This window comes from Prinia subflava, chromosome 3, assembly GCF_021018805.1.
Source record: "Prinia subflava isolate CZ2003 ecotype Zambia chromosome 3, Cam_Psub_1.2, whole genome shotgun sequence".
NCBI lineage: Eukaryota > Metazoa > Chordata > Aves > Passeriformes > Cisticolidae > Prinia > Prinia subflava.
The window spans coordinates 1536633-1559384 of NC_086249.1; the positions used below are offsets into that span (position 1 = coordinate 1536633).

The 22752-nt window shown below is 38.4% G+C and overlaps 1 protein-coding gene across 12 annotated transcripts in view; it reads right to left on the reverse strand.

Moving 5' to 3' along the window:
* ABI3BP (ABI family member 3 binding protein) overlaps positions 1 to 22752 on the reverse strand; it is a 155145-nt gene that overhangs the window by 68237 nt on the left and 64156 nt on the right. For 11 of the 12 annotated variants that reach the window (XM_063393737.1, XM_063393731.1, XM_063393736.1 and 8 more), the window contains 15 exons: positions 21858 to 21923; positions 21290 to 21364; positions 20060 to 20128; positions 18521 to 18595; positions 17220 to 17279; positions 16793 to 16858; positions 15126 to 15200; positions 13187 to 13252; positions 12602 to 12676; positions 8695 to 8760; positions 7136 to 7195; positions 6709 to 6774; positions 5042 to 5116; positions 3112 to 3177; positions 2527 to 2601 (listed from right to left, as the gene is read on the reverse strand). In XM_063393737.1, the coding sequence (XP_063249807.1) occupies positions 2527 to 2601; positions 3112 to 3177; positions 5042 to 5116; positions 6709 to 6774; positions 7136 to 7195; positions 8695 to 8760; positions 12602 to 12676; positions 13187 to 13252; positions 15126 to 15200; positions 16793 to 16858; positions 17220 to 17279; positions 18521 to 18595; positions 20060 to 20128; positions 21290 to 21364; positions 21858 to 21923 (1035 nt within the window). The remainder of the gene's footprint in view (positions 1 to 2526; positions 2602 to 3111; positions 3178 to 5041; positions 5117 to 6708; positions 6775 to 7135; positions 7196 to 8694; positions 8761 to 12601; positions 12677 to 13186; positions 13253 to 15125; positions 15201 to 16792; positions 16859 to 17219; positions 17280 to 18520; positions 18596 to 20059; positions 20129 to 21289; positions 21365 to 21857; positions 21924 to 22752) is intronic. The other variant, XM_063393739.1, reaches the window with a different exon arrangement.

Below are 22752 nucleotides of genomic sequence, written 5' to 3' on the forward strand. Positions count from 1 at the left end.
TACTACAGAACATTTGCAAGTATCTACAGAGGTCTGCAGTAGAAGACAAGGCTCAGAGTATACCAAGAAAAAGAAAAAAAGGTGTTCCTGTCTTCAGAATTAAATTTGTCTTATAGAGGAAGAAAATATAAAAGAAATCGGCCTGATCATTTAGGAAATATGCAGAAAGCTGATAAACATTTTTTTCCCTAAATAAATTTTTCCCCCTAGATATATCTAGATGATCAAGTCTCAAGCTGTTTAAAAAACCCCCTAACCCTGAAATTGGGTTTGCAATGCTCACTGTGCTACCTCTAATCTCCCTAAAAGGATTTTTGTCATAGTTGGAGAGTCCTTCTTAATGAGAAATATGTTTAAATATTCTACGCAATTTCAGGATTTACAACTTGAACAACCAATTAATTGTTTTAAACCCACAATATAAATGTTGTTCACTGAACGTGAACAATATTTATAGAGGATAAATCCACAAGGAGAATTTCCTGCATACGTCACTCTGCCCAACATTGTAAGTGACCAGGTCAATGTCTTAAATACCAATAACCACAGAAATACACAGTAATAAGAAAGTAAATAGAAAATTAAAAAGGCTATGACTTGAAGTAGTACAACAGCTATCTGTATCATGACACACTGCATATAGTAGAGAAATTAAAGTTTGGTTACAAGCTTCATTGTATCTCATTGTAAAATTCCATTACATACCAGGTCACCCCAGGACAAAGTAATAAATAATTGGTCAGTGGCCAATTGCTACTGTAGAAGTGAACTCAGAATTTGGAAAGAAGATCATAATCTAGTATTTTAAACATCATAGATATTGTCTTAAACAAAAATAGTACCCAATGAAGAATTTTTATCTTGCCGTTGTTCTTATCCCCAAAGTAAAGGAAATCAACATTTCACCAAAAGCACCCTGGGAACCCTTCTGATAATCAAGAACACTCAGTTTGCAAGAAATGTCAATTCCAGGCTGAGCTGATGGTATTTCTGTGACTCCAGATGCTTTAGAATTGTGAAACTGTCTGTGTTTCATTAAGAGCTGCCCAGAAAATCTGGATTCAAGTGCTGAGGAATCCGATTGTTGCTGGGAAAGCAAACACACAGGCTGTGTTGTTCAAGATGATGTCACTGCAAACACAAGCAAGATACTGGACCCTTCAAGGTCCTTTCTGTACCATGTGAATAAAGGGAAAGACACATGGCCCAATATGGTGACAAGAAGATCCAGTACCTGATGCTAGACAGAACTCCTAAGAATCTTCTTCCACACTTTCTGGAGTTTAAATTACACCAACAGAAAGAAGAAATTCATACCAGTTTGTTTAAAAGATCAGTCCTCTTGCACTTTGTGCCAAAAATGCTTTCTAGCTGCTGATCAAGAAGTGACAGATACAAAACTGTCCTTCAGCAGGCTGGCCGTTTAGACCTAGTAGAAAATGTGTTCACAGCAGAAAATAGGCAGCAAGCAGCTATGTGATGAGAGTTAAACCTAAACTACTTTTGGCTGCAAGGGAGTTTTAGTACCAACTTGAAATAGACTTCGGAGGAAATTGTCATTATTGAATGGAAATTAAATATTTCTTCTTGCAAGTATACTAAATGAAACAGAACCTTGTACACTGATAAAACTGCATTTTCAGGGTCTCATTTCGTAAGGTATTGGTAAATTAGCTTATCTTAAGATCTGATGAAGTAGAAGAGGTCTAAAGGATAAATGTCACCAAGGAAGAACAGGAAAACTATATAAATTATTACATATTATTAGGTGTAATTAATTTAAATGTCAATAAAATACCATCAGTCCACCAGTTCAATTTCACTGGGGTCTGGTATAACAGGCTTCAAGGGTGTTTGGAAAAATCTGATCTACCATGGAAGTGTCTGGTCAAGAGCAATTTGTTGAAATGTTTCCTTTAATTACAATTTTGTGCCTTTTATTTACAAAATTGCTCTCAAGCAATAAAGCAACAAGTGAGAAACATTTTTGTTTCTATTAGTCTCCTGCCTATGCAGTCTCCCTTTCTTGCAGCAAAATGTCTAAGTTAATCACAGATTTAAATATATTCAATTAAAGTATTTAAGGGTCTATTCTTCACCATTTTGAGCCCTGTATATTCATTGCTATTGTCCCTGCTATTTCTATGGGACTTGCTCAACAGTGTCAACTCAGAATGATTTCATTCAGGGATTTAAACAAAACTTATATTACCTTTCACTCTACCCCTCTGCAGAATTGCAACTTAAAAAGAGAACTCTACTTTATGTAATAAGACATGCCTATTGACACCAAATGCAGCAATACAGACCTGTAAATATACCAGGAATACAGGCCAAAATTAGAAAAGAATATTTACTATTTCATGTAAAATTTCCTTAATTAGTCTGGTATTTGAGAGAGCAACTTAATTATGACAGTTCTCAAGTTATTTTGAGTCATATGAAACTTAACCAATAATAAACTATTTTTTAAAATTAAAATCTCTGGGACAGTTTCTATTTAAAATTATATTTTTCAAGTATTACCGGGTACAGCTGATGGCATTTCTTGGATGCCAGGCATTTCAGATCTTGAAGAAATGTGCTGATTTTCATCAAAAGCTGAAAGAAAATCTGGAGTTAAAATTAGAACTGGCTTCAGATCCACAGTATTTGGCCAGTAACTGTTGGGCAGTTCAAGACAACATTGATGTGACATCAAGCAAGGTGACAGCAGCTGTAAAGATCAGCTGAGAAATGAGGTGTTACATGAACACTGAAGCTGGTGTGAAAGGAAGGAGGGCCAATTCCAGTAGCTCATGTGAAGCAATCTTCCTCTCACTGGCCTCTTTTTTTGAAGTAGTTATTCTTTGAAAGAAAACTGCAGCTACCAGAAGAAACCTAGAGACACACAAGCTAGCAGAGTTCTATTTGTCACTGAGGGGAATTATTTTCCAGCTTAGATCGCACAGAAATGGCTGAGTTGAGCAGGGATGGGGGTGGAGTGTGAGGAGAAAGTCCAGCATCAAGCAGTCCTCAAAGCAATGTGTGTGAATGAACCTTGGCACTCTCCACAGCTGCTGGAAGGGATGGCAAGCCATGGAAAAGCTAATGGAATTATAAGCTATTTACCCATCATGCTCCCTCTGGTTTCCATGGAGGGATGAGAAGTGATTTTCAGGCCTGATCCCCGGGTAGCTAGGATCAAATATGAAAATAATCTGTGAAATCAGCCTTTGGATAAGGAGATCTTCAGCCCTTAGCAGGTCCATGAGACATTAATTTATTTTAGATTTCTTGTATACTCACTTCGAATTGATATTTGCGGTAGTCTAGTAAATTTTTGTCTCATGGGGTAGGTTTTCTTTTGGATACGTAATATCTAATTTTAGGCATTAGCTACTAGGCCAGCTGTTTGCATCTGATTTTAAAGTTCTATCCAATAGCAATAGCAAACCCCTTCTCCCCTGCACTTTAGTTTAGATGTGCCACACAAGTCTTTTAAATAAGGAGTTTCAAAGGCCCAATATTATTTTGATACAGCATGCACACAATTTTCACACAGGTGGTATCAAAACATTTTCCTACAAAATCATGTTTTGGCCAAGAGTCTGATTTTCCCTCCGACTGCCATAAAGCTACTTTGATAGAGCAGGATTGTTAAGACAGACCATCCTTTGCCAGAAAATGGCTTAAAAATATTTTTTTATGTTTTTCTGACAATACATTAATAAAAACACAAATGCAAAAAAAATCAGATTTTATCAGCCCCTAAGACCACCATTTCCTTTAGAGAAATTATGCAGCCTAGAGCATGAAATAAACATTTCTATGAGTGGCATTATATGAAAAAATGAAGAGTGGGTACTCTTAATGTTAAGAACACTCATGATTTATTAAATTGTAAGGCCAAGTAATAAGTAATGTAAGTAGCCTAGTTCTTTAAATCCAGCGAGAAGGCTGTGGTAACTTGGTGAGAATAGTGCTGCAGACAACAGCAAAGTCACGCCTGATAAACTGCTAAAAGTTTTCTGTCTAATGAAGATAGAAATGACCTTGGATAGGCAGAATCCTCAACTTCAAAAGGAAACAAAATCTTGTGTTCATGCAGAGGCGAGATAACTGTCAGCACCACCCACTGGGTATTAGTACAGCTGTACCATGTTTGTGTTTAGTGTGAATTCTGCAACAGATAAAAGCTTTTCCAAATTTATCTGTGAAGAGAACATTTATCTGTAAAAGAACATTGACCAGACTGTAGCCAAATAAGACTAGAGAAAAGACAAATAGCATATGTATGTTGTAATTAGCTAATCTTCAGATGACAAACTATTTCAATTTCATTTGATTGGCCCCCAGAAAGAGAGTGATGTTTGATACACTGATGAAATAAAATGTCACTTGATAAATCATGCCAGCACAGACAGAACCAAGGATGAGAACCTCACAGCAATCTTCTACTACTTTTTATGTGTATATTCTGGGAAAATCACACTCTCAAATACAAATGTACAAATTGTGCCTAAAAACCTATATTCTTCATGAATACAAGGAGGGAAATAACAAATTATTACCAGAAGTAAGTGTAACAATAACTTTTAGCACCAAAATGCTGTACTGCAGCAGCCTTTTCGATTTTAGAGACTACTTTAAAAAGTTATAGCAGGAAACCCAAGTCCAAACAATTAACCTCTTTAAAAGGTTAAGGTAAAGGTAAAGAAAAACATTCTCCCTGCAAAGGATAATTGCTATGCTGATATCCCAAAATTCATCAAAGCTGGAGAGTTTCCTTTTAAGTGTTAAATTCTATCCCACTGAGCACATCAGAACTCTTCAGTAATACAACACCAGCCTGAAAGAGCCAGGTGGTGTCAGGATCACTCGAGGCTAGAACTGCAAATTCTACACTGCTAATTATTACAAATGACATGAAGCTACAATGAACAAATGAAATACCACTGGAAGCAACAATCAGAACACAGGAGATATAAGAGACATCAGAATTCTACCACTTGAATATAAAGAAAAATCAAGGACAGTTAATAAAATAAATGCCATTTACCAGTCTCTTGCTCTGACCCTTTTGCAGATGTAGAAGTTTGGAGAGTGGAAGTAACATGAAGAAAATCATGTGAGGCTGGAAAAAATGGTGGCTCATTGTTTAAAAAATACATGAACTATGGCATCACCTACAACAATGGAGTAAATGGTTTAGAGAACAAACAAAGAACAGAAAAAAATATATTCTGCAAAATTAGCAGAATTCTAAAAAGAAAGAAGTTAATATGCAAAGATGTGCAAATCCACAGGAATATAATGCAAAAGATGAAATAAAATGGCACAAGGAATATGGAAAACAATTCCCATGCGGTTAGAAGGAATGTGAGATTGAAAAAGTACAAGAACACCGGCCAAGGGGAGTCAAGGAGAATGCAAATTTATGAGATGAAGATACTGGAAAAAATCCAATTTAAAATTTTGGCAAAAATAAAAGAACATAAAAAGTGATTCAGACAACATCACCAGACAGGGAAACAGAAAGGAATAGCCTTAGCCCAACTCAAGTTATATGCCTTGTTACAATTAAACATATCTGATTTCTCCACTGTAAAAACAAGAAAGCTCAGAGAATTACTTCAAATAATTCAAAGTAAAGAATGTGAATTCCCTGGAAAAGCTCATGAAGAGTGTGAAATATCTCAGTTGATATGAAAGCAAGACTGCTCCAGACAAATGTGCCAAGTCACTTGGTAGTGTTCATTACATTTTTAACTTGCACTCAACTTCAGATTTTAGGCACACCAGCCTGCTCATGTAATACTTTATTACCCCATGGGCCAAAAAGTACTGCAAGGACCTGGGACTGGTCTTGCACATCTGCCAGTGTGAAAGAAGCTCTTGCCACAAGCATCTCCATCACTGTCACCAAGTGCCATAACCAATGCTTGAACTAAAAATGGTTTGCACGTATGGCCCCGTTTATATTTACACTGAAGGTTTATCCCAATGTAGGCCAAAGAGTAGTAACAGGTGGGCTAAAAGAACACTAATATCTCTTGGGAAAATGCTGCTTTGCACAGTTGTCAAATCTGTAAGAAATATTGTTAGTACCAGAGGCTACCAGTGTCTTAAACCATGAAGAAACATCCTAATATTCACCAAAAGCTGAAATGAGGTATCAGTTTTAAAAAACATGGCCTCAAAAGCAGCAGCAGGGCAAAGCATTCACGATTCCAGGTGATGGCAATGTGAAGGCATGGGCAGAAGAAAACCAGCCACCTTGAAAGTCAGTGGTGAGGCAACCAAGAGGTGCAGCCTTGCCCAAGGAATGCCTGGAGGGCAGCTGAACAGCTGTGATGTGTTCCTGTGCCAGCTCAGCTGGGTTTGCCTCTTGGGAACACTGTTTGAATGCATCAGAGAAAGCAAGAGCTACCACCCAAACACACAGAAGCAGGGGAATGGAGCTGAAGGCCAGATGCAACAACGTGGTCTCTCTGCAGAATGTCACATGCCTCCTGCAGAAAATGCTTGTCAGCCACGGGAAAAGCGTGGGATCAAAGAGCAGAACTGCAGAACCAGCGTGGCGAGTGCTCCGGCCAGCCAAGCTGCACCAACAAGGCCTCATCCTGTGCATGGAAGATGCCAGGGATGCCAGGTGGTTTGGGATGGGAGGTGTGATGGGAAGTGAGAGATGGGAGACAATGGGAAGAGAAGGCTGTTGCTAGTTACCCATCACGGTTTGTTGAGTTGCCGGGGAGGAAGGAGTGGTGGACTTCGGCCTTGGTCTTCGGGGAGCTAAGATCAAACACAGAAACCACCTTCAGGGCCTCACACAGGCTGCTGGCACACAGGTCACCTCAAGGCAGAGCTCTGGAGAAGGGGACATGGCCCTGCTTGGGCTGGGCTACCGTGGCACAGCCTCACTGCCCGTGGTGGCACAATGCTGCCTTTCAGCCGGCATTGGCAGCTAAGGCATGAGAGCAAGCCTAGAAAAGCTTCCCCAGGAAATTTGCAGGTGGAATAATTCTTACATTTGTGTGGATCCAGCCACATCAGTGAGCCCCTCTTTGGGACACCAGCACATCTGCACAGGCTCATCCCTGCAGAGAAGGCACTGCCAAGGAAGCAGTGAAGGAGGGAACCGCTGGCTATTTACCCTTCCTGGTGGTTTCCCGTGGAGCAGACAAGGTCGGTTCCAGGTCTGGTCTCTCAGTTGCTGCGGTCAGACACAGAAAGGATCTTGAGATGTCCACTCAGCCTTGCCACAGCAGTACAGGCAGCACCAGCTCACAATGCCCTAAATGTCTGTATTTAGGGCCACACGTGCCCTTTCCTGGCAGTACCCTGCGGCTCAAACCTGTGGTCAAGTGTCTTGCCTTGGTTGCAATTCACACAACACTCCCAGAGCCTCAGAAGCTCACTGTCTCTACATCAGCAGAAAAATGCCAAAATATCCAATTCACCAAACCACTCCTTACACATCCTTGGAAGACACAAAACCAACAGGAAATGCAGACAGAGCATGAGCCAAGACTCATCTAAAATTCAAAATTCAGGATGAGAACTGCTGGGTATGTCTCCAATGGAAGCAGCTGCAAATACTAATTATTATTTTTTCTAGCACTAAGGCATAAACTGCACATTGCACATCAACATTCAGTCAAAACTCCAACTTTTCTTAAAAGTTCAATAATTTTTGAAAATAAGTATTTTCTTAGTGTTTTCACTATTATTGTTTTTACATATAACAGAATATATCAGCTCTCATCATTCACATGAAAGACCTTGCAATTCTCTGTGTAACAAAATTCCCATTCTTCCATACAGTTAGTCTCTAATACAACGATTAACATGCCTATTCATCACGGTTGAACCTTAGTTCTCATTCAAAAAGATAAAAAAAAATCTGTATGCTAACAAATGCACATCAGTAAGAAGACATAAAACAATGTTTCTGCCATGTTGGAATATTTCATTCTAGAAAGAATTTTCAAAATAACCACTGCACATAGAGCCACAGAGTAATTCTGTGACAAATGCTTTTTGTCACTGGTCCCTTTAAAACTGACTTTTCAAGTGATGGAAAGAAGCATATGTTCAAACATCATAATCATGCCATTAGCATGGCAAGTGTTTTAAAGTGCATTAACAAACCAGAAATATTGTTCAAAGTAGGTGAAAATTATGTGAAATGACAGCAAGGAAAAAGAAAAAATTGAAAATATCTTTCTACCCTCCACTGTTCGTTGGCTTGCAAGGTAAGGAGAAATAGATCTCAGCTTTGGTCTCTGAGTAACTAAGATTAAACCAGAAAAATGCCTTTAGAAATAGAGGTGAACTTTTTATTTTAAGGCTGTGTCAATACAGAACTCTGTGAATAAACTCCATATTACACTCAGCTCTTTTACGTAACTATTTGCATTCATTACAAGATTATTCCACTTCAAAACTGGGGGTTTAGTTGAGGTGGTGTGGTATACAGATAGTTCATCTTTAGCGAACTAAGGTTACAGAGTAGAAAATTAGGAAGAGTAATTGAAAAGCCTAATAATGAAGTATCTCATCATTTACATTAATGACTGACCATCTTGCTGAAATGTTTGGCATTTCCACTATCAGTAAAAGAATTGAAATGTTTAGACTAAATTTTAAAACACAGCTTTTCTTATTTAAGTATTGTGAAATGATAGAAATTAGGAAGGAATTGCTGTTTACCCATCACTGTCCTCGTGGTTTTCAGGAAAGGAAAAGATGTGGGCTCCAGAACTGGTCTCGGGAGAGCTAAGATTAGAGATTGAAACTATCTTGAGATGTTATGGCAGGATCTCCAGGCATATAAAAGCATGACTTTAATCACACCCCAATAAGTCAGTATTTAAGTTGTGGTTTCTCATGTGTATACTTTCTACCAAATAAAACCTACATCAAATTATAGTCACTTGACATTACCACAAATGCCCAGCCAGTAGTTATCACTGCTCCTAACTGCACAATAGTGGCAGTCTTGATGTTTCAGAGCTGCCTTTTAACTGCAGTAAATGGCACATTCCAAAATCCTTTTCAGACATTAAATATTTTCCAACTATAAATTCAAACTAGTCGATGAATATATAGCCAGAGCTTTGGTTTGCATCAAAGATACTGCCCACCTTATATTTAATCTGAAAAACTATCAACTAGCTCTGGTTATTAGATAATTCACCACACTTAAAAATATGAACTCTTGTGTCTAAACTAATATATACCTGGAGAAAAAAAAAAAGAGAAACAATAAGTTCTTCACTGAAAAATGCATAAAGGATTTCCATCAATAGTTGGGCTCACTGGTAGAGGAAAACCAACTTGTGCTTTCTTAGCCAAAATCTGTAAGAATCTCTAATAGAATATCTTGATTAATTTACAAGTTTTCATTCTGAACAGGTATGAAGTACTTTGAACAGACAGAATCTCATATTGACACTGGAAGACAAGGATAAGCCACAAGAGGAGTCACATTTACTGCACAGTAATTAGTGAACAGATACACAAATGACAGCAGTGAATGTAAAGACCAAAATAAAAATCCCTTCTCTTGTCTAAGAATATATTATTGAAAAAGAAAAAAGTTTCTCATAGAGCAAATTCCTAACACAAAGAGATGGTAATCAAAGAGTTCATCTCAGAAAACAGAATGAAAGTTTGGAAACTGTCACCACACTTGCAAGAACACAGAGCAAAAAGTAGAAGAGCACAAATCTGATGGACCAACAAAGAGAACATTTCAAACATGGAGTACTTGTTCTGAAAGAATTCTGTCAGACTCATCCAGTCTTAGCAAACAAAATCTTTCAAAAATGCATCAAAAGTTTGTAGGGAAGATTGACAGGGGGGTGAATTAAAAGAGTTTCAGAAATTTCTCCCTTTTCATCTGACTACACACTTCTCTGTGGCACAGGGCTACTTGCTGTCTCTCCATCTTCATTTTGTTTGTTAAAAAATGGGAATAATAAGAGTTTCACAAATACATTTTCTGAGTGTCTTCTTGCCTACCACTGGTTTAAAGAAGTGTTCAACATAGCTGTTAAGATGGCAAATATAAAAGGAAGTAACTACTTGTTAGTGTACAGAGGATACTACAGAACATTTGCAAGTATCTACAGAGGTCTGCAGTAGAAGACAAGGCTCAGAGTATACCAAGAAAAAGAAAAAAAGGTGTTCCTGTCTTCAGAATTAAATTTGTCTTATAGAGGAAGAAAATATAAAAGAAATCGGCCTGATCATTTAGGAAATATGCAGAAAGCTGATAAACATTTATTTCCCTAAATAAATTTTTTCCCCCTAGATATATCTAGATGATCAAGTCTCAAGCTGTTTAAAAAACCCCCTAACCCTGAAATTGGGTTTGCAATGCTCACTGTGCTACCTCTAATCTCCCTAAAAGGATTTTTGTCATAGTTGGAGAGTCCTTCTTAATGAGAAATATGTTTAAATATTCTATGCAACTTCAGGATTTACAACTTGAACAACCAATTAATTGTTTTAAACCCACAACTGAACGTGAACAATATTTATAGAGGATAAATCCACAAGGAGAATTTCCTGCATACGTCACTCTGCCCAACATTGTAAGTGACCAGGTCAATGTCTTAAATGCCAATAACCACAGAAATACTCAGTAATAAGAAAGTAAACAGAAAATTAAAAAGGCTATGACTTGGAGTAGTACAACAGCTATCTGTATCATGACACACTGCATATAGTAGAGAAATTAAAGTTTGGTTACAAGCTTCACAGTATCTCATTGTAAAATTCCATTACATACCAGGTCACCCCAGGACAAAGTAATAAATAATTGGTCAGTGGCCAATTACTACTGTAGAAGTGAACTCAGAATTTGGAAAGAAGATCATAATCTAGTATTTTAAACATCATAGATATTGTCTTAAACAAAAATAGTACCCAATGAAGAATTTTTATCTTGCCGTTGTTCTTATCCCCAAAGTAAAGGAAATCAACATTTCACCAAAAGCACCCTGGGAACCCTTCTGATAATCAAGAACACTCAGTTTGCAAGAAATGTCAATTCCAGGCTGAGCTGATGGTATTTCTGTGACTCCAGATGCTTTAGAATTGTGAAACTGTCTGTGTTTCATTAAGAGCTGCCCAGAAAATCTGGATTCAAGTGCTGAGGAATCCGATTGTTGCTGGGAAAGCAAACACACAGGCTGTGTTGTTCAAGATGATGTCACTGCAAACACAAGCAAGATACTGGACCCTTCAAGGTCCTTTCTGTACCATGTGAATAAAGGGAAAGACACATGGCCCAATATGGTGACAAGAAGATCCAGTACCTGATGCTAGACAGAACTCCTAAGAATCTTTTTCCACACTTTCTGGAGTTTAAATTACACCAACAGAAAGAAGAAATTCATACCAGTTTGTGCAAAAGATCAGTCCTCTTGCACTTTGTGCCAAAAATGCTTTCTAGCTGCTGATCAAGAAGTGACAGATACAAAACTGTCCTTCAGCAGGCTGGCCGTTTAGACCTAGTAGAAAATGTGTTCACAGCAGAAAATAGGCAGCAAGCAGCTATGTGATGAGAGTTAAACCTAAACTACTTTTAGCTGCAAGGGAGTTTTAGTACCAACTTGAAATAGACTTTGGAGGAAAGTGTCATTATTGAATGGAAATTAAATATTTCTTCTTGCAAGTATACTAAATGAAACAGAACCTTGTACACTGATAAAACTGCATTTTCAGGGTCTCATTTCGTAAGGTATTGGTAAATTAGCTTATCTTAAGATCTGATGAAGTAGAAGAGGTCTAAAGGATAAATGTCACCAAGGAAGAACAGGAAAACTATATAAATTATTACATATTATTAGGTGTAATTAATTTAAATGTCAATAAAATACCATCAATCCACCAGTTCAATTTCACTGGGGTCTGGTATAACAGGCTTCAAGGGTGTTTGGAAAGATCTGATCTACCGTGGAAGTGTCTGGTCAAGAGCAATTTGTTGAAATGTTTCCTTTAATTACAATTTTGTGTCTTTTATTTACAAAATTGCTCTCAAGCAATAAAGCAACAAGTGAGAAACATTTTTGTTTCTATTAGTCTCCTGCCTATGCAGTCTCCCTTTCTTGCAGCAAAATGTCTAAGTTAATCACAGCTTTAAATATATTCAATTAAAGTATTTAAGGGTCTATTCTTCACTATTTTGAGCCCTGTATATTCATTGCTATTGTCCCTGCTATTTCTATGGGACTTGCTCAACAGTGTCAACTCAGAATGATTTCATTCAGGGATTTAAACAAAACTTATATTACCTTTCACTCTACCCCTCTGCAGAATTGCAACTTAAAAAGAGAACTCTACTTTATGTAATAAGACATGCCTATTGACACCAAATGCAGCAATACAGACCTGTAAATATACCAGGAATACAGGCCAAAATTAGAAAAGAATATTTACTATTTCATGTAAAATTTCCTTAATTAGTCTGGTATTTGAGAGAGCAACTTAATTATGACAGTTCTCAAGTTATTTTGAGTCATATGAAACTTAACCAATAATAAACTATTTTTTAAAATTAAAATCTCTGGGACAGTTTCTATTTAAAATTATATTTTTCAAGTATTACCGGGTACAGCTGATGGCATTTCTTGGATGCCAGGCATTTCAGATCTTGAAGAAATGTGCTGATTTTCATCAAAAGCTGAAAGAAAATCTGGAGTTAAAATTAGAACTGGCTTCAGATCCACAGTATTTGGCCAGTAACTGTTGGGCAGTTCAAGACAACATTGATGTGACATCAAGCAAGGTGACAGCAGCTGTAAAGATCAGCTGAGAAATGAGGTGTTACATGAACACTGAAGCTGGTGTGAAAGGAAGGAGGGCCAATTCCAGTAGCTCATGTGAAGCAATCTTCCTCTCACTGGCCTCTTTTTTTGAAGTAGTTATTCTTTGAAAGAAAACTGCAGCTACCAGAAGAAACCTAGAGACACACAAGCTAGCAGAGTTCTATTTGTCACTGAGGGGAATTATTTTCCAGCTTAGATCGCACAGAAATGGCTGAGTTGAGCAGGGATGGGGGTGGAGTGTGAGGAGAAAGTCCAGCATCAAGCAGTCCTCAAAGCAATGTGTGTGAATGAACCTTGGCACTCTCCACAGCTGCTGGAAGGGATGGCAAGCCATGGAAAAGCTAATGGAATTATAAGCTATTTACCCATCATGCTCCCTCTGGTTTCCATGGAGGGATGAGAAGTGATTTTCAGGCCTGATCCCCGGGTAGCTAGGATCAAATATGAAAACAATCTGTGAAATCAGCCTTTGGATAAGGAGATCTTCAGCCCTTAGCAGGTCCATGGGAAATTAATTTATTTTAGATTTCTTGTATACTCACTTCGAATTGATATTTGCGGTAGTCTACTAAATTTTCATCTCATGGGGTAGGTTTTCTTTTGGATACGTAATATCTAATTTTAGGCATTAGCTACTAGGCCAGCTGTTTGCATCTGATTTAAAAGTTCTATCCAATAGCAATAGCAAACCCCTTCTCCCCTGCACTTTAGTTTAGATGTGCCAGACAAGTCTTTTAAATAAGGAGTTTCAAAGGCCCAATATTATTTTGATACAGCATGCACACAATTTTGACACAGGTGGTATCAAAACATTTTCCTACAAAATCATGTTTTGGCCAAGAGTCTGATTTTCCCTCCGACTGCCATAAAGCTACTTTGATAGAGCAGGATTGTTAAGACGGACCATCCTTTGCCAGAAAATGGCTTAAAAATATTTTTTTATGTTTTTCTGACAATACATTAATAAAAACACAAATGCAAAAAAAATCAGATTTTATCAGCCCCTAAGACCACCATTTCCTTTAGAGAAATTATGCAGCCTAGAGCATGAAATAAACATTTCTATGAGTGGCATTATATGAAAAAATGAAGAGTGGGTACTCAATGTTAAGAACACTCATGATTTATTAAATTGTAAGGCCAAGTAATAAGTAATGTAAGTAGCCTAGTTCTTTAAATCCAGCGAGAAGGCTGTGGTAACTCGGTGAGAATAATGCTGCAGACAACAGCAAAGTCATGCCTGATAAACTGCTAAAAGTTTTCTGTCTAATGAAGATAGAAATGACCTTGGATAGACAGAATCCTCAACTTCAAAAGGAAACAAAATCTTGTGTTCATGCAGAGGCGAGATAACTGTCAGCACCACCCACTGGGTATTAGTACAGCTGTACCATGTTTGTGTTTAGTGTGAATTCTGCAACAGATAAAAGCTTTTCCAAATTTATCTGTGAAGAGAACATTTATCTGTAAAAGAACATTGACCAGACTGTAGCCAAATAAGACTAGAGAAAAGACAAATAGCATATGTATGTTGTAATTAGCTAATCTTCAGATGACAAACTATTTCAATTTCATTTGATTGGCCCCCAGAAAGAGAGTGATGTTTGATACACTGATGAAATAAAATGTCACTTGATAAATCATGCCAGCACAGACAGAACCAAGGATGAGAACCTCACAGCAATCTTCTACTACTTTTTATGTGTATATTCTGGGAAAATCACACTCTCAAATACAAATGTACAAATTGTGCCTAAAAACCTATATTCTTCATGAATACAAGGAGGGAAATAACAAATTATTACCAGAAGTAAGTGTAACAATAACTTTTAGCACCAAAATGCTGTACTGCAGCAGCCTTTTCGATTTTAGAGACTACTTTAAAAAGTTATAATATATAAAGACTACTTTAAAAGTTATAAAACAATTAACCTCTTTAAAAGGTTAAGGTAAAGGTAAAGAAAAACATTCTCCCTGCAAAGGATAACTGCTATGCTGATATCCCAAAATTCATCAAAGCTGGAGAGTTTCCTTTTAAGTGTTAAATTCTATCCCACTGAGCACATCAGAACTCTTCAGTAATACAACACCAGCCTGAAAGAGCCAGGTGGTGTCAGGATCACTCGAGGCTAGAACTGCAAATTCTACACTGGTAATTATTACAAATGACAGGAAGCTACAATGAACAAATGAAATACCACTGGAAGCAACAATCAGAACACAGGAGATATAAGAGACATCAGAATTCTACCACTTGAATATAAAGAAAAATCAAGGACAGTTAATAAAATAAATGCCATTTACCAGTCTCTTGCTCTGACCCTTTTGCAGATGTAGAAGTTTGGAGAGTGGAAGTAACATGAAGAAAATCATGTGAGGCTGGAAAAAATGGTGGCTCATTGTTTAAAAAATACATGAACTATGGCATCACCTACAACAATGGAGTAAATGGTTTAGAGAACAAACAAAGAACAGAAAAAAATATATTCTGCAAAATTAGCAGAATTCTAAAAAGAAAGAAGTTAATATGCAAAGATGTGCAAATCCACAGGAATATAATGCAAAAGATGAAATAAAATGGCACAAGGAATATGGAAAACAATTCCCATGCGGTTAGAAGGAATGTGAGATTGAAAAAGTACAAGAACACCGGCCAAGAGGAGTCAAGGAGAATGCAAATTTATGAGATGAAGATACTGGAAAAAATCCAATTTAAAATTTTGGCAAAAATAAAAGAACATAAAAAGTGATTCAGACAACATCACCAGACAGGGAAACAGAAAGGAATAGCCTTAGCCCAACTCAATTTATATGCCTCGTTACAATTAAACGTATCTGATTTCTCCACTGTAAAAACAAGAAAGCTCAGAGAATTACTTCAAATAATTCAAAGTAAAGAATGTGAATTCCCTGGAAAAGCTCATGAAGAGTGTGAAATATCTCAGTTGATATGAAAGCAAGACTGCTCCAGACAAATGTGCCAAGTCACTTGGTAGTGTTCATTACATTTTTAACTTGCACTCAACTTCAGATTTTAGGCACACCAGCCTGCTCATGTAATACTTTATTACCCCATGGGCCAAAAAGTACTGCAAGGACCTGGGACTGGTCTTGCACATCTGCCAGTGTGAAAGAAGCTCTTGCCACAAGCATCTCCATCACTGTCACCAAGTGCCATAACCAATGCTTGAACTAAAAATGGTTTGCACGTATGGCCCCGTTTATATTTACACTGAAGGTTTATCCCAATGTAGGCCAAAGAGTAGTAACAGGTGGGCTAAAAGAACACTAATATCTCTTGGGAAAATGCTGCTTTGCACAGTTGTCAAATCTGTAAGAAATATTGTTAGTACCAGAGGCTACCAGTGTCTTAAACCATGAAGAAACATCCTAATATTCACCAAAAGCTGAAATGAGGTATCAGTTTTAAAAAACATGGCCTCAAAAGCAGCAGCAGGGCAAAGCATTCACGATTCCAGGTGATGGCAATGTGAAGGCATGGGCAGAAGAAAACCAGCCACCTTGAAAGTCAGTGGTGAGGCAACCAAGAGGTGCAGCCTTGCCCAAGGAATGCCTGGAGGGCAGCTGAACAGCTGTGATGTGTTCCTGTGCCAGCTCAGCTGGGTTTGCCTCTTGGGAACACTGTTTGAATGCATCAGAGAAAGCAAGAGCCACCACCCAAACACACAGAAGCAGGGGAATGGAGCTGAAGGCCAGATGCAACAACGTGGTCTCTCTGCAGAATGTCACATGCCTCCTGCAGAAAATGCTTGTCAGCCACGGGAAAAGCGTGGGATCAAAGAGCAGAACTGCAGAACCAGCGTGGCGAGTGCTCCGGCCAGCCAAGCTGCACCAACAAGGCCTCATCCTGTGCATGGAAGATGCCAGGGATGCCAGGTGGTTTGGGATGGGAGGTGTGATGGGAAGTGAGAGATGGGAGACAATGGGGAGAGAAGGCTGTTGCTAGTTACCCATCACGGTTTGTTGAGTTGCCGGGGAGGAAGGAGTGGTGGACTTCGGCCTTGGTCTTCGGGGAGCTAAGATCAAACACAGAAACCACCTTCAGGGCCTCACACAGGCTGCTGGCACACAGGTCACCTCAAGGCAGAGCTCTGGAGAAGGGGACGTGGCCCTGCTTGGGCTGGGCTACCGTGGCACAGCCTCACTGCCCGTGGTGGCACAATGCTGCCTTTCAGCCGGCATTGGCAGCTAAGGCATGAGAGCAAGCCTAGAAAAGCTTCTCCAGGAAATTTGCAGGTGGAATAATTCTTACATTTGTGTGGATCCAGCCACATCAGTGAGCCCCTCTTTGGGACACCAGCACATCTGCACAGGCTCATCCCTGCAGAGAAGGCACTGCCAAGGAAGCAGTGAAGGAGGGAACCGCTGGCTATTTACCCTTCCTGGTGCTTTCCCGTGGAGCAGACAAGGTCGGTTCCAGGTCTGGTCTCTCAGTTGCTGCGGTCAGACACAGAAAGGATCTTGAGATGTCCACTCAGCCTTGCCACAGCATTACAGGCAGCACCAGCTCACAATGCCCTAAATGTCTGTATTTAGGGCCACGCGTGCCCTTTCCTGGCAGTACCCTGCGGCTCAAACCTGTGGTCAAGTGTCTTGCCTTGTTTGCAATTCACACAACACTCCCTGAGCCTCAGTAGCTCACTGTCTCTACATCAGCAGAAAAAATGCCAAAATATCCAATTCACCAAACCACTCCTCACATTTCCTTGACAGATTCTAAAAGTTCTTGCAGAGGTAATATGGCAACTAAGAATCACACCTATGTAACCCTATGAAATCCTTCATTCTGTGGGTCAGAAATTACTGTCCCTGGCATTAACAAAACACTGTGCAGAGAATTTATCTCTGTAGATAATGCTTGCAAGCAAGAGAAAGAGGAAAATCTTCCACAGAATTTTTGCAAATCTTACAACTTACACTTGTACAACTCTTTGTACAGTGAAGAACGAGTCCCTTTACCAATGTGATCTCCTCATACCCTCTTATCCTAATTTTGCACAGGGACAATGCACAACGTAACACATAAACCAGTGTCTAATCTGGAGTATGTGTATTCACTGTGTATGTTTACCCATTGCTTTGGGCTTGGTTTCAGGTTTAAGGCAGGCAAGACTTGTGACAAACATGCCCTTGGATGAAGCTGGTGGCAATAAGGAAAAAGTGCTGAGCAATCCCCCTGGGGTATTTTGATATTCCCAGTCTTTGGAAATACTTTGGAAATCCTTCTGTACAGGTGTCTTTGACTTGATCTTTTTCTAGCAATACTCACTAACCAAAGTGTTTGCACCTACTTAAGAACAGTAGATAGATCTTTTTTCTGCCCATGGAGGAACTTTTCCAATGTGCAAAAGAAACAAAATTGACATTTTAACACTTACTTAACCATTCCTAACAGCGGGCCTCCACAGCCATCCATCCATCTATCTATATCCATATATACAAACAATCCTTCTCAAGAAAACCTGGACAAGCTAATTGTTTACCAACATAAAAAAATCATCTTATTGCAATATTTCATTCCAAATGTCCTAAATGTTGTAACAGATGCAACTACTTTCTGTCTCTCCAACTTTATACAGAGCAAGTCAAAATGAACTTTCCATTTAGCAAAGTATTGCTGTGTCTTTTGAGAGACTGCCTATATGTGAGGGAACTAGAGAGAAAACGAGTATCATTACCAGCTGAGATTGGTGGCATTTCTGGCATGCCAGGTGTTGTGAATCTTGAAGAAAGAGGCTTCCTTTCACCCAAATCTGGAAAGATAATCTTGTGTTAGAAGGCTTAATTGCCTCAGAGCTACCTGAATAACTCAGGACTTGGCAAACAGATGTTGCTTTGTTAAAATGGAAGCACAGGGAAAATTGCTTTTGAGCAAGCTGGGCATTACTCTGTCTCATGAACTGTTATGCTAGTGTGGAAGTTAATGTGGAAACCAGGTGGCCTAATTAGTCATAATAAGGAGAATTCTTATTATTACCTAATACTCTTTGCACATAATGCATGGCAGAAAGAAAGAAAACACATTTGGATCCAGAAAGTAATCAGGAGCCAAGCCTTTTTATGGAAACCTTACACAGAAATATGTGTAAGTACTTTATTCCCTCTTGCAATTAACTTCTCTCAGCAGAGGAAAAAAAGCAACCCCAAACTAAGAAAACCATGTCCACAGCTGGGAATCTGAATAATGAGAAAATGAAACACAACCAACTAAAGGGAACTCTGCTCTTTGCCTCTGATTCTCCATCTACAAAGATGAATAGCGAGTGCAGATGAGAATCTAGTTAGCAACAGCAACAAGAGTATCAATTACTGTGATGGTGACAACTAAAGCAAGGCAAAGCTTCTAAAAAGAGCAGCAAGGATAAAAACCAAAGAAAACAAAGTCTTTGAAACTATAATGAAGTCAGCTTATCAATTTTACCCCATGCCATTCTAACAGCTGAAGCTCTGTAGTATTTATAGGCATGGGTATTTCCAAATCAGTAGTATCTCTAGCTGCTGTTAAAAACAAACAAAGAACGAAACCTGAAAAACTATTTCATGTAAGTAAATTAAGAAGGAACATGTGGTGGAGAGAATTTTTTCTTTCCACTACTCTGTGAAGTATTTATTATTTTTATTACTTATTTAAAAGTTAACCGCCTTTGTCTATTCCATACACCATCACTAATTACTTAGCTCAAGATATTAACTTGGGCCTCCTCACCTACCTAAGGCTACAGGAAAATCAATCTATTCCCAAAGTTATAACTCAAAGTATAGCTTAGTTGGAAAACTCTGGCTTTGGCTATGTTGACTTACTTATTTTAAGACAATATATAGGAAAAATATCACAGCAAACTTTAAGTGAAAAATTAACAGGATGAAAGAAACAAACAAAAAACCCCTTATCACTCAAAAGCATGGTATTTTACTTGACTGGAACAGCCTTAAACCTTGCAAAATTTGAATCTTTTCCTGACACATCTCTCTGATCAACACTGCATTATTCTGCAAGCTAGTTGCAGATTTGCTTTAAACTTGTGCTCTGCCTGATCATAGGAATGAGGATGCTGATAGAGGACTTGAAAAAATAAGATACAGGGCAACACCCAAAGCAAGCAACTTAGTGTGCAATAGCTGTCTGAAATCATCAACATGGAAGCAGCACCAAACTTCTTTCTCGTCACCAAGCAATCAAAAGGGTATTCTTCTGAAAGGATATTATTATAATTTACCAGTGCCTGGTATTTCTGAAGATGTAAAAGTTTGGGGAGTAGTAATAACGTGAAGAAAGTCGTGTGAAGCTGGAAAATAAAAGCAAAAATAATACTGTATTGTTTTGAAGTGACAAGAAACCTTCGGCAACAACATCATATTCTTTCATAAGCTGACAAAACTTCTGGGTAATATTTAACACATTATGTTCCACAGAAGGGAGGAGTCTGAAAGGTACAATAAATGATTAAGTATGACTTGAAAATGATTTCTAAAACCATGCATTAATGCATAATGCGTTTTATGACCAAATTGTTATCAGACTCACACAAAAAGGCAAAATATAGAGCTTAAAAGTGGAAATACAAGGCTATTCAAAATAGGAGAACAAATTATGAATAAAAAGTAGCAAACTGTGACTGCATGGAATTTTTTCCAGGATCAGGAAGGAGGATATCCTAGTGCTAAACTGGAGAAGGAAAAAGGATGACAAAAGAGGAAGGAAACATAGAAACTGTCTTTTGTCAGACGTGAACAGCTGACTGTTGCAATCAATCTCCCTCTCAGTAATGCATTTCCTTCAATGATAATTTTTTCCAAAAACATATGTATGCATCAGGCATTACACTATTGGCATTCTAATGAAATGAAATCTTTCCAACTGGCTCTCATCTCATGATTTTTTTCCTTCTTTTGGAAAACTGTCAGTTGCCCCAGGCAAATAACATCTATTAAAAAAGAGAAACACATAATAGAAATTCTGTAAAGGCTAACTAGAAAGCATCTGAATCTTGGGTGATATGTTTTTATAGTGCCAGTTTAGAAATCTGGGCAGAATTATGTCTATGCTTATACAGAAAGGCTAAAAGAAGAGCGATCGTTTCAAAATATGTTGGAATTTCTTCAGTTTCCATTCAGCTCTTACAACTCAGAATCTTTCTGCATATCAGGATATTCTATTTATGAAACTCAAGTGTGGACAATCCTATTTAAATTTGATACTTACAATAAGTCAAATTTAATTTTAAAACTAAGAATTACACGCTATTGCCAAACATGGAAAACCCCCTGAACTGGTTTAGTATTTGACATAGAATGTCATAAAGAGGTCTGATACCTGATGCAGCACTTTCGTACCTACAGGTATTCTTCACTTATGTGCAAGTGAACAAACTATTTCATGAGGGGCACTATGCCTCCTCCAAAAGTTCCCAGATGTCAGGAGGATTGACCTCATGAGAAGTCATTACCGGATCGGGTTGGTTGCACTTCCATGGTACCAGATGCTTTGGATCCTGGAGAAACAGTCTGTTTTTCCTCAAAAGCTGAAAAAAGAATCTAAGCTTAAAATGCTGAGAGAGCTGTGACTTGATGGATTGGCATCAAAGAGCTGAGCGAAGGCTGTGCATTTCCAGACGATGCTAAGGCAAAGCTGAGCAAGGTGACAGATGGCCTTGAGTGAGACATGAGACAACGGCCAGGACAAGGGCAGGAGATGGTTGGAAAACCAGGCTTCTGGCCTTGAGAAGCAACGCCACATGCTTGAAAGAACTCTTACCAGCAAGGAATTCTCTCTTAGTAAATTTTCTGGGTAAGAGCTGGAGCTATACTGAAGGAAATAAGATGACGACGAGATACAACAACATGGTTTTTAGGCAGTTTTAAAGCTGACACGAATACATTTTTCAGGCAGTTACACAGACACAAGAATGGTGAAGAAGCAGCTCTCTGTGAATGTTGGTAGCCAAGATGGACATTTGCACATCTGCATGATGCTAAGATTATGGAAAAAAATCATAGAACTAATCTGCTAATTACCCATTTCCATCTCTCTGGTTTCTGCAGAAGGTAGAGGTATGGATTTCGAGGCTGGACTCTGAGTAGCTAAGAGCAAACGTGACACAAAATTTTATCATTCCAAGACAGACTGTTCTGGCAAGATACAAAATCTATTTCTAGATACAAAACCTAATTTCAGCTGTAACTATCAAGGGTTATTTTTTGTTCGTGTGAAGGTTTCTTTGTTCCATTAATTTCTACCCCCTTCATATTTAGCATATCCTAGCTAATCAAGCTCAATTCTTATTACTCAAGAAGATTTTATTCACAGCAAGGCAGCTACAACCCAATATTTGATATTCACACCACTTGCAGGTCTCTAGTCACTACTGCAATGTGTATAACTACTTTTAAAGGAGGTGCAATGGCAAAAAATAAGAGAAGAGTAGTACAATGAAATCAGTGAAATGTTGAAGTTAGTAAACTACACCTACTATCTGTTATCAGTAATGAGAATTATTACAAAGACCTTTTGGTTTCTTCAGATGAAGTATGGATAACCTGAAGTGTGCTTTAATGAAAATGGAGTCAAGATGGAACTGGGCACTCTTTCCTAGAAGTCATCATGAACAAGCTTCCACCATGTACAGGTTTTGCACTAGTGTCCTGCTACTGATCCTACTCAACTGTATGTACTGGTAAGCTAGTATTTTTCTTTCTGTTAAATCCCCCATTCAAATAAATAGGTGTAGGTTTCATCAGTACAGGAAATATGAATATATGCCAAAAAGTGAACAGCCTTTTTTTTCATACATTGGATCTGCGTTCCCATTTACTTTCAATCCACCTTATCACATCAACAATTTGGATCCCAGGTTATTATCCTGAGTTGGACTCAGAAGCTGGACCAGATGATCATTGTAGGTCCCTTGCA